The sequence below is a fragment of the Felis catus genome, chromosome B3 (genome assembly GCF_018350175.1).
Source record: "Felis catus isolate Fca126 chromosome B3, F.catus_Fca126_mat1.0, whole genome shotgun sequence".
Taxonomy (NCBI): Eukaryota; Metazoa; Chordata; class Mammalia; order Carnivora; family Felidae; genus Felis; species Felis catus.
This window is the reverse complement of record NC_058373.1, coordinates 59,537,885-59,550,404: the sequence shown is the minus strand read 5'-3', so window position 1 is coordinate 59,550,404 and position 12,520 is coordinate 59,537,885. Positions and strand designations below refer to the sequence as shown.

Below are 12,520 nucleotides of genomic sequence, written 5' to 3'. Positions count from 1 at the left end.
CATTCTTTGATGCTCCTTTTGGTGGATCTGATTTTCAGATCTGTTTTTCTTCTCTCTAAAGAAATTTTTTTTAATGTTTATGTTTTATATTTGAGAGAGAGAGACAGAGTGCAAATGAGGGAGGGGCAGAGAGAGAAGGAGATGGAACCTGAACAGGTTCTAGGGTCCTAGCTGTCAGCACAGAGTCTGACGTGGGGTTTCAACTCATGACCAGTGAGATCATGACCTGAGCCGAAGTCAGATGCTTAACTGACTGAGCCACCCAGGTGCCTATAAAGAACTTTTTTTAACCTTTTTTGTAAGGCATGTGTACTGGCAACAAATTCTCTTAATTTTTTTTTAAAGTTTATTTATTTATTTATTTTGAGAAAGAGAGAGAGGGAGGAGGAGTGGGGGGAGGGAGGGAGAGGGAGAGACAATCCCAAAGTAGGCTCTGTGCTGTCAGTGCAGAGCCCAATGCAGGGCTCAATCTCACAAACCATGAGATCATGACCTGAGCAGAAATCAAGAGTCAGACACTTAACCGAGTGAGCCACCCAGGTGCCCCAGTTTTTTTTTTTTTTTTTTTTTTAATTTTTTTTTTCAACGTTTTATTTATTTTTGGGACAGAGAGAGACAGAGCATGAACGGGGGAGGGGCATAGAGAGAGGGAGACACAGAATTGGAAACAGGCTCCAGGCTCTGAGCCATCAGCCCAGAGCCTGACGCGGGGCTCGAACCCACGGACCGCGAGATCGTGACCTGGCTGAAGTCAGACACTTAACCGACTGCGCCACCCAGGCGCCCCTCCCAGTTTTTTAAAAGTAAGCTCTATACCCAATGTGGGGCTTGAGCTTAATGTATTTGTACCCTCAATGTGAAGCTTGAACTCATGACTCCAAGATCAAGAGTTGTATGCTCTACCCACTGAGCTAGCCAGGTGCTCTCTCAACACTTAAGATATTTTACTCTACTCTCTTTTTTTTTTTTTTTTAATTTTCTTTTTTTTTTTATATATATGAAATTTATTGACAAATTGGTTTCCATACAACACCCAGTGCTCATCCCAAAAGGTGCCCTCCTCAATACCCATCACCCACCCTCTCCTCCCTCCCACCCCCCATCAACCCTCAGTTTGTTCTCAGTTTTTAACAGTCTCTTATGCTTTGGCTGTCTCCCACTCTAACCTCTTTTTTTTTTTTTTCCTTCCCCTCCCCCATGGGTTCCTCTTAAGTTTCTCAGGATCCACATAAGAGTGAAACCATATGGTATCTGTCTTTCTCTGTATGGCTTATTTCACTCAGCATCACACTCTCCAGTTCCATCCACGTTGCTACAAAAGGCCATATTTCATTTTTTCTCATTGCCACGTAGTATTCCATTGTGTATATAAACCACAATTTCTTTATCCATTCATCAGTTGATGGACATTTAGGCTCTTTCCATAATTTGGCTATTGTTGAGAGTGCTGCTATGAACATTGGGGTACAAGTGGCCCTATGCATCAGTACTCCTGTATCCCTTGGATAAATTCCTAGCAGTGCTATTGCTGGGTCATAGGGTAGGTCTATTTTTAATTTTCTGAGGAACCTCCACACTGCTTTCCAGAGCGGCTGCACCAATTTGCATTCCCACCAACAGTGCAAGAGGGTTCCCGTTTCTCCACATCCTCTCCAGCATCTATAGTCTCCTGATTTGTTCATTTTGGCCACTCTGACTGGCGTGAGGTGATACCTGAGTGTGGTTTTGATTTGTATTTCCCTGATGAGGAGCGACGTTGAGCATCTTTTCATGTGCCTGTTGGCCATCTGGATGTCTTCTTTAGAGAAGTGTCTATTCATGTTTTCTGCCCATTTCTTCACTGGGTTATTTGTTTTTGGGTGTGGAGTTTGGTGAACTCTTTATAGATTTTGGATACTAGCCCTTTGTCCGATATGTCATTTGCGAATATCTTTTCCCATTCCGTTGGTTGCCTTTTAGTTTTGTTGGTTGTTTCCTTTGCTGTGCAGAAGCTTTTTATCTTCATAAGGTCCCAGTAATTCACTTTTGCTTTTAATTCCCTTGTCTTTGGGGATGTGTCAAGTAAGAGATTGCTACGGCTGAGGTCAGAGAGGTCTTTTCCTGCTTTCTCCTCTAAGGTTTTGATGGTTTCCTGTCTCACATTTAGGTCCTTTATCCATTTTGAGTTTATTTTTGTGAATGGTGTGAGAAAGTGGTCTAGCTTCAACCTTCTGCATGTTGCTGTCCAGTTCTCCCAGCACCATTTGTTAAAGAGGCTGTCTTTTTTCCATTGGATGTTCTTTCCTGCTTTGTCAAAGATAAGTTGGCCATACGTTTGTGGGTCTAGTTCTGGGGTTTCTATTCTATTCCATTGGTCTATGTGTCTGTTTTTGTGCCAACTCTACTCTCTTGATTGCATAGTTTACTGGAGTATGGGTGTAGTTCTTATCTTTGACTATAGGTAAGATGTTTTTTTCCTTCTGGCTTCTTTCAGGATTTTTTCTTTCTCTTTGATTTTCCATAGTTTGGAAATGAATTCCTTAGGTGTAGATTTTGGGGGGCATTTATCTTGCTTGATGTACTCTGAGCTTCCTGGATCTGTTACTTGATGTCTGACATTAATTTGGGGAATTCTCGGTTACTATTTTTTCAAATATCATCTGTTTTTCTCTATTTCTTATCCTTCTGGTATTCCCATTATGTGTATGTTGCACCTTTTATAATTATCCCATAGTCCTTGGATATTCTGTTCAGTTTTTTTTTTTTTTTCATTATTTTTTCTCCCTGCTTTTTAGTTTTGGAGGTTCCTGTTGAAATACCTCACGCTCAGAGATTCTTTCCTCAGCCATGTCTTGTCTACTAATGAGCTCATCAAAGGCACACTTCATTTCTTTTAGCGTTTTTGATGTCTAGCATTTCTTTTGGTTCTTTCTTAGGATTTCCATCTCTCTTCTTACATTGCCTATCTTGCATGGTGTTTTTTTTTTTTTTTTTTTTTTTTAATGTGTTAGAGCCCTTAGTATATCAATCATAGTTGTTTTAAATTCCTGTTCAGATAATTCCAACATTCCTGCCATATATGGTTCTGAAGCTTGCTCTATCTCTTTAAATTATGTTGTTTTTCATTGTGCCTTGTGATTTTTTCTTGATAGCTGGACATGATATGATGTATGAGGAAAAAGGAAGTTTGTAAATTGGTCATTAGTAATGTGTGAGAGGGGAGAGAAAGCATTCTATAGTCCTGTGATTAGGTCTCAGTCATTTAGCACACCTGTATCTCTTAACAGTGAACTTCACAAGTGTTTTAGTTTGTTTCCTCCCCCCACCCCACCTTGGTTGGGAGAGGATGCTAAAAGTGGGCAGGAGTTGGGTATTTCCTTTCTCTCAGGGTAGACTCTGATAATACTCTAGCAGGTTAGGCTCTGGTTAACTTGTTCTCCTAAGGGCAGGAGTATTTCAGAGCAGTTCTTTTTCCCTTCCCCCTCTGGGAAGCATGAGGAGATTTTTCTCATATTTACTGAGGACCTAGTCAAGCTCCTGGATGTAAATCTCTCAAAATAGTGGGGGTGGTCTCCCTTGAAGGTATTTTTTAAGACTGAATTTTTAAAGAATTGCTTCACAGTAAAATTGAGAGAAAGGTACAAAGATTTCCCATATATTCTTCTGCTCCCACACATGCATAAACTCTCCCATTATCAACATCATTCAGCAGAGTGGTACATTTGTTACCAAGGATGAATCTACACTGATACATTATAATTACCTAAAGTCCATTGTTTGTCTTACAATTCACTCATGGTTTTGTAAATTGTATAGGTTTGTACAAATGTATAACAACATATCCATCTTTATAATACACACACACACACACACACACACACACACACACACACATACATATCTTTTAAAGTTTATCCATTCATTCTGAGAGAAGGAGAGAGTCATGCAAGTGGGGAAGGGGCAGAGAGAGAGAATCCCAAGCAAGATCATGATATGCAAGATATGCAAGTTCAAACTCATGAACTGCAAGATCATGACCTGAGCCAAAGTCGGATGCTTAACTGACTGAGTCACACAGGTGCCCCAATATATAGAGTATTTTTACTACCTGTGTTCTCTTTATTCATCACCTTACCTCCCTCAAATGTGGCAGTTACGAATCTTTTTGTCTCTGTAGTTTTGCCTTTAACAGAATATGGTGTATTTGGGATCATACAGTATGTAGCCTTTCAAATTGACTTCTTTCTCTTAGTATTATGCAATTAGTTTTCCTCCATGTCTTTGCATGGCTTGATAGTTCATTTCTTTTTTTGTGCTGAATAATATTCCATTGTCTGGATGTGTTGTAGTTTATTTGTTCAATTAGTGGAGAACATCTTGGCTGCTTTCCAGTTTTGACTGTTCTGAATAAAGCTTCTATAAAGACTCATGTGCAGGTTTTTGTCCACACTGAGCCCCCATCAATTGGGTAATTACAGTTCAGGTTTTCCTACCTTTGTACTGGTTCCCATTGTGGTTTCTGTTCTTGACTTTCTATTCCAGTAAGCCATGACTCCTTGTATTTCTCTCTCTCTCCAGTATTGAGGTCAGCAGTTTGTACTGTGTCCTTGCCTTGTAAGGAACCTAGAAGAGTTGTTGGTTTTTTAATCTGTTCAGATTTTTACTTGAAAAGACAGAATGATGACTTTCAAGCTCCTTATATGTGGAATTTGAAACTGGAAGTTCTGAACTACTTTTTTAAAATGAAAAAATAGTGCATAAAAAAGCAGTGTATTTATATGATTTAAAAAAGTAAACTGGACGGAAATGCAATGAAACATTTAAATCTCTTTTCCATTTTAGACCTTAGTTCTTCTGGCCTTCTCCCTAGAAGAAACCACTATTAATAGTTTCATGTATATTCTTCCATAGATAATCTTAGCATGTAAAAATGTATGTGTGTACATAACCTTTTTCTAAAAAAACAAATATGTTGAAGCATATTCAACATGTAGCGGACCTTGTTTTTGTTTCTTACATCTTAAGAGTTCATGTCATATCATCATGCAAAGAACTATTTCAATTTTCTTATGGTTGCATATTATTCTGTTAGAGATGTATGTTATAATTTATTTTAACACCTCTCACCTCCTCATGATGAACATCTATGATTTTATTTAAAAGCATGAAAAGTCATAAGTGCCCAGTTAAAGTCATTGTAGTCATGTGCATACATCCTTGTAATGTGTGAGTGTATCTGTGACATACATTCCTAAAAGTTACCTCCTTAATATTAGTAAGTACATATAACTGTTTTATAACTTGAGTTTTTTCCCCACTCCCTTAGAAAAATGCCTAAGAAGAGAGAAAATGGGACTGGATGTAGAAGGTCAATGAGATTACTAAAAGTAGATCCTTCAGGAGTGTCATTACCAGCAACCCCAACCCAGCCGACATTAATAGCAGATGAAAATGTAAGAAAGTGCAAAAACAATATGTTACTCAATAAAATAGTGAAAAATTTGAAGTGTTTGAAACTAGATTAAAAAGTCATTAACTTATGTTCAATTTTTACTTAATTAAAAAAATGTTTATTTATTTTGAGAGGGAGAGAGAGAGTGTGAGTGGGAGGGAGGCAGAGAGAGAGAGAATCCCAAGCCTACTTTCACTGTCAGAGCTGTCTGTGCAGAGCCTGATGTGGGGCTGGATCTCATGAACCGTGAGACCATGACCTGAGCCTAAATCAAGAGTCAGATACTTAACCAACCAGGCGCCCCCGTACTTCATTAATTTACTACTGCTGTTTATAGTTTAATGATTAAGATTTCAAAGTCATAAAAACTAGTTTGGATTCTATATTTCTGCAAGCTTACCTGCAGTGGAATTGTGGATAAATTACTTAACCTTTCTGAGCCCATTTCCCCATATTTAAAGTGGTAATAGTATAGAAACTTCAAAGGGGTGTTGAGGGGGTTAAGTGAAATAGTATCTGTAAAGTTTCTTCTGTTGTGTTAAGGGCTTAGTAAGTAATCAATAAATGGTAGTATTAATGTTATTAATAATAAATAATATGTTATAATAGTGATAGCCCTTTGCTGTGGTATAACTTTGTACTTTTAGTGAGTAGAGTTTTATTTACGAAGTTTATTGTCTAAATCAGATTATAATTATGTTTTTTATTCAAGAACACCTATGGTTTTTAATACTTTATATCTAAGTGCTTAATTCTAAATTGGAAGATAGCACTAATTAGACTGGTGCTTTGGGAGCTAATTGCAAATTAAGGTACTTGGGAAGAGTAGCTTTCCAATTTTCCTGAAGTTTCACTCATGATAAATGTATTTACATTGAACTCATTCCACACAGCTAAAGCAGAACTTTTGTGAAATGATACTTAAACTTGGTGCATGTGATGTATATTGTATTTTTGACTCTATTCTTTTGTCGTTCATGAAAACATTGTTTGTTTTAACATATTGAAATGATTTCACCATCCATGGGTTACAACCTAGGATTTAAAAAAACACTGGCAGGGGCGCCTGGGTGGCTCAGTTAGTTAAGCATCCGACTTCGGCTCAGGTCATGATCTCACGGTCCGTGGGTTCGAGCCCCGTGTCGGGCTCTGTGCTGGCAGCTCAGAGCCTGGAGCCTGTTTCAGATTCTGTGTCTCCCTCTTTCTCTGACCCTCCCCTGTTCATGCTCTCTCTCTGTCTCAAAAATAAATAAATGTTAAAAAAATAAAAAAAAAATAAGTAAATAAAAATAAAAAAATAAAAAAACACTGGCAGCGTGCCTGGGTGGCTCTGTTGGTTGAGGGTCCAACTCTTGGTTTCAGTTCAGGTCATGATCTCATGGTTTGTAGGATTGAGCCCTGAATTGGGCTCTGCACTGACAGCGCAGTGCCTGCTTGGGATTCTCTCTCTCTCTCTCTCTCTCTCTCTCTCTGGACCTCCCCTCACGGGCACGCTTGAGTGTGCACGTTCTTTCTCTCTCTCTTTCAAAAATAAATAAATAAACTTAAAATAACCCACTGGCATAGAATAATAACTGAGTAACAAATTGAACTGTTCTGAACCAATTCCTGTCAACTCCTCTTTTGGCAGTGTAACTTTGGACAAGGTAACTTCTCTAAGTTTCATTATAATTTCTTTAAAATGTGGTATCTCATTCACTAGATTATTGTGAGTATTAAATGGGATAATATATATTATTAGCTTACAGGATACCTGGCAATCATTCATTGAACATTATTTTTGAATACTGTTGATGTGTCACCTATGTTGTTGGTATCAAAAGTAAAGTAGTGAAAAACATTCCAGGGCAGAGAAAGAGTCAATCAACCTTTTTATTTCTCATTTTATTCTTGATTTTCTTATTTTTTAAAACAGCCTTTGTTACTTCCTGGGCCTTTAGAAATGACTCCTGAAAATCGAGATGATGACAATGACCTGTTTAAAGGATTCCTACAGACTTGGGCAGAAGTGAGCAAGGTATCACTTGGGAGGGCTTATAGCTTTGAGAGTTATCTGTTAAGGAAATTTCAGTATACATATTAACTTAGTACTTTGGTCTCTTTCATTGTTGCAGACAAGTATTAAGAATACTGAGAAGGAGTTATCTAGCATTAAAAAGTGAGTTGAAATGCCTTGTCTTTGTTTTATATTTTCTGAAATCTTTAAGTTATACAGACTATATACCATTACAGGAGGTTTTGAAAATGAGGTGGAAAAAATACCCATAATATTTCCACCTAACAACTGTTGTTTTTGTATGTTTCCTTTCAGGTATTGCCATATGTAATACCATTATGATATAAGCTTCATGAGTGCAGGGATTTTGTTTCAGTAACCAAAATGGTGCCTGGCACTTAATATGTATTCACTCATTGTTTAATAAATGAATGAATACACATACATTTTTAGTTTATTATGTTCTAATGTATATACACATTTATATTCTGCTTTTTCTTTAACATAGTTACATTTATTAAAGTCTTTAAATTTATTGATTAATTGCATATTATTTAGTAGGTGGCATTTACTTAACCTCTTCTTCCTCTCCTGATATTTAGAATTCTTTTTTTTTTCTTTTTATTTAAAATTTATTTAATAAATATAGAGATAGACGGAGAGAGACAATCCCAAGCAGGCTCTGCACTGTCAGTGCAGAGCCTGATGTAGGGCTCAGTTTCATAAATAGTGAGATCATGACCTGAGCTGAAAGCAATAATTGGATGCTTAACTGACTGAGCCACCCAGGTGCCCCTGGAATTATTTTCAATTTAGTTTTGTGTGTTTAGTTATATATGTGCTTGTGTTTAAATGTGATAGTGTGTTAGTTCTTTAGGGTAGATTCCAGAAGTGAGATTACTGAGTCAAATATTATGGACATACATTGCTGAATTGTTTTCTGAAATCTTTTTTTTTCTTCTGAAAATTTTATGTGAATTTACTCTGCCACTAGCACTATTAATGAATGTATATGTTTGACTGCAGCCTGCTACCTTTTATAAGTGAAGAATAGTATCCCATTTTTTAATTTGATTTCCTTGGTTACTAGGAGGTTAACTATTTATTTACTGTGTCTTTTTTCTTTTTCTTTTTTTTTTTTTGAGTTATGTTTTAGTTATTTTCACTATTGATTGGCTTTACTTCTAAAATTTATTTGTTTTCTCAGCTATAAAGCCAATTTAAATGGCATGGTCATTAATGAAGATACTGTTCATAAAGTTACCAAAGGCCCAATACTCTCTGTGGCTCTCCACCCATCAGAAATTAGAACTTTGGTGGCAGCTGGGGCCAAATCTGGGCAAGTTGGACTTTGGGATTTGGTAAGTTATTATTAATTTTTTGAAGACAATAAAGTTTGACTGAAACAAATAGTCTACAGGAGAATAGCCTAGAGCCATGTGTTTGTAGATGTTACTTGAGATTTATAGTTTTGTGCTTTGTGATTCCAGACATTAGAAATCTGGGGAAATTTTAGTTGGCTTTCTAGAACTTTAAAATTTTTAGTTTGAATATCATTAGTTACTGGGACATAAATTAACTGCCAGGAAACTCTGTTACAACTTTAAATGTATATATGAAAAAATCATACAAAGTTCTTAGTTTTATACTTAGGTTTAAAATACAGTTTCCAAGTGGGAAAAAGTATCTTTTCAGGATATGCTTAGGATGATCCCATTCATTTTTTTATGAGTCACAAACAGATACTGAATTCCACTCATTGTACGTATAATTCTGCATGAATTGCTTTTGATAGTTACAAAATTGAGAAAAGCCAAGTTAACATTCTCTGAATTTATTTTTTAATTGGGAAAGTAGAACAAAGACCTGTTTCTTAACAGATTTTGTGAGAAGAAGAGAGAAATAAAAACCAAGTTCTCTCTTGTTTTGGGAGAAAAGGTTCTTCCTTATTTTGATAAGGTGTGAGTGAGGGTAGGAGGTAAAAGTATCTGGTAAATGAAATAGAAAAGAAGTGGGAAGAGGACTAAGAATAGTATAAGGTTGTACAAGCTAAGAGATGAGTTTTAAGGATTGGAGTTTGACAGGGCTTCTTGTAGAGAAGTTAAAAAGAATGAAAGCAGAGAAAAGGCCATTGGTTTTGAAAATGGGGTACCATTAGTGAGTTGAGAGAGTAGCTTCAACAAAGAGGTAAGGAACACAGACTTTGAGAGAATAAAAAATAATGGGGTAGTGGAAGAAATGAAAACAGTGGATAAATACCATTGGTAGAAGAACTTTGAAAAGGAAAAATAGAGAATTAGTATAGTCAAGTGAAGATCTTTTCAGGGTAGATCAATCTGTACAGAGTTGAAGATATGTAGAAAAGTCCCTTTGTCATGTCTTTCCTGGTGACTTCAAAATCTGTATTACTATGTCTCTATAGTCCGGTATCTTTTTTTTTTTTTTAATGTTTATTTTTGAGAGAGAGAGAGAGAGAGAGAGAGAGAGAGAGAGAGAGAGCAAGGGAGGGGCAGAGAGAGAGGGAGACACAGAATCTGAAGCAGGCTCCAGGCTCTGGTCTATCAGCACAGAGCCCATCATGGGGCTTGAACCTACAAGCCCTGAGATCATGACCTGAGCTGAAGTCAGACACTTAACCGACTGAGCCACACAGGTGCCCCGTATAGTCTGGTATCCTTAACAACTTTCTAAATTTCCCACATCTTTGGCTGTGTCACATTAACAGCTTGAGCAAGTCTAAAACCTAGTACTTTTGCTGCCCTGTGCTCATGCCCCAACTCTCTAATTTTTAAAAAAAATTAACTTTATCAAAGTGTAATTTAGATATTACAAAATTCACATATTTCAAAGTACAACTTAATGATTTAAAAAAAATGTTTTAATAGATATTTTTTAGAGAGTGGGAGACAGGGCACAAGTAGGGGAAGAGCAGAGAGAGAGGGAGATACAGAATCCGAAGCAGGCTCCAGGCTCTGAGCTGTCAGCACAGAGCCTGCTGTAGGGTTTGAACCCACGAACTGTGAGATCATGACCAGAGCCAAAGTCATGCTTAACCAATGGAGCCACCCAGGTGCCCCTAACCCAGTGATTTTTAATAGGTTTAGTGAGTTGTGTAACTTCACCCTCCAGCCTTAAAACATTTTTGTCTTTCCTAGAAGATTCCTATTGGCTAATTACATTTAATCCCCCAGTTAATTACCCTTATACCCAGGGACATCTTCTTAAATTTGACCTTTTTGGACATATCATATAAATAGAATCATACAATATGTGGTCTTTTATGTTGATTTTTTTCTCTTAGCATAATGTTTTCAAGGTTCATTTATGTTTTGGTATGTATCAGTATTTCATTCTTTTTTAATTGTTGAACAATACTCCATTGTTTGACTATACGACATTTTGTTGATTCATTTTATCACTTGATAGACATTTGGGTTGTTTCCACTTTTTGGCTATTCTGAATAATGCTAGTATAAACATTTGTGTACACATTTTTGTTTGGAAATGTGTTTTAATTTCTCTTGGGTAGATATCCAGGGGCAGAGTTCTGGGTCATATGGCAACTAGTTAACATTTTGAGGAACTACCAAACTTCTTTCCAAACGATTGTATCATTTTGTATTCCCACCAGCAATATGAGGGTTCCAATTTCCCCCCATGCTCAGCAATGTTTATTATTTTATGTCATTTTGATTGTAGCCTTTCTGGTGGGTGTGAAGTGGTATCTCATTGTGGTTTTGATGCATATGACTAATGACTAATGCTGAACCTCTTTTCATGCCGTTTGGATATCTTTGATAAAACGGCTATTCAAATCTTTTATCAATTGAAAAGATTTTTTTAATGTTTATTTTTGAGAGAGAGACAGAGACAGAGTGTGAGCGGGGGAGAGGCGCAGAGAGAGAGAGAGAGAGAGAGAGAGAGAATCCAAAGCAAGCTCCAGGCTCTGAGCTGTCAGCACAAAGCCTGACTTGGGGCTTGAATCCACGAACCATGAGATCATGACCTGAGCTGAAGTGGACACTTAACCGACTGAGCCACCCAGGTGTCCCTTTTATTAATGTTTTATTAGGTTGTTTGTCTTATTGAATTATGAGTTTGTAAATTTTAGATACAAATTCTTTATCAGATGTGTTTTGCAAATATTTCTGGTAGTTTTTGGCTTTTCTTCATTTCCTTTATGCTGTCTTTTGAAGTGCAAAAGATGATACCCAGTTTACGAAAAATTTTAAATGGATTGTGCTTTTGGTGTCATATTTAAGAAATCTTTCTCTAGCTTCAAGCCTTAAAGAGTTTTTCCTGTTTTTTTCTAAAAATTGTATAGTCTGTGCTTTCACATTTAGTTTGGTGATTCATCTTGAGTTCTTTTTTTTTTTAATATGAAATTTATTGTCAAATTGGTTTCCATACAACACCCAGCTCATCCCAACAGGTGCCCTCCTCAATGCCCATCACCCACTGTCCCCTCCCTCCCACCCCCCATCAACCCTCAGTTTATTCTCACTTTTTAAGAGTCTCTTATGGTTTTCCTCCTTCCCTCTCTGTAACTCTTTTTTTCCCCTTCCCCTCCCCCATGGTCTTCTGTTAAGTTTCTCAGGATCCACATAAGAGTGAAAACATATGGTATCTGTCTTTGTCTGTATGACTTATTTCACTTAGCATAACACTCTCCAGTTCCATCCACGTTGCTACAAAAGGCCATATTTCATTCTTTCTCATTGCCAAGTAGTATTCCATTGTATATATAAACCACAACTTCTTTATCCATTCATCAGTTGATGGACATTTAGGCTCTTTCCATAATTTGGCTATTGTTGAAAGTGCTGCTGTAAACATTGGGGTACAAGTGCCCCTGTGCATCAGCACTCCTATATCCCTTGGGTAAATTCCTAGCAGTGCTATTGCTGGGTCATAGGGTAGATCTATTTTTAATTTTTTGAGGAACCTCCACACTGTTTTCCAGAGTGGTTGCACCAGTTTGCATTCCCAACAGTGCAAAAGGGTTCCCATTTCTCCACATTCTCTCTAGCATCTCTAGTCTCCTGATTTGCTCATTTTAGCCACTCTGACTGGCGTGAGATGATATTTGAGTT

The 12,520-nt window shown here is 37.2% G+C and overlaps 1 protein-coding gene across 7 annotated transcripts in view; it reads left to right on the top strand.

Moving 5' to 3' along the window:
- WDR76 (WD repeat domain 76) overlaps positions 1-12,520 on the top strand; it is a 64,528-nt gene that overhangs the window by 21,642 nt on the left and 30,366 nt on the right. For all 7 annotated transcript variants that reach the window (XM_019832542.2, XM_045059415.1, XM_045059414.1 and 4 more), the window contains 4 exons: positions 5,306-5,432; positions 7,347-7,448; positions 7,546-7,589; positions 8,635-8,788. In XM_019832542.2, the coding sequence (XP_019688101.2) occupies positions 5,306-5,432; positions 7,347-7,448; positions 7,546-7,589; positions 8,635-8,788 (427 nt within the window). The remainder of the gene's footprint in view (positions 1-5,305; positions 5,433-7,346; positions 7,449-7,545; positions 7,590-8,634; positions 8,789-12,520) is intronic.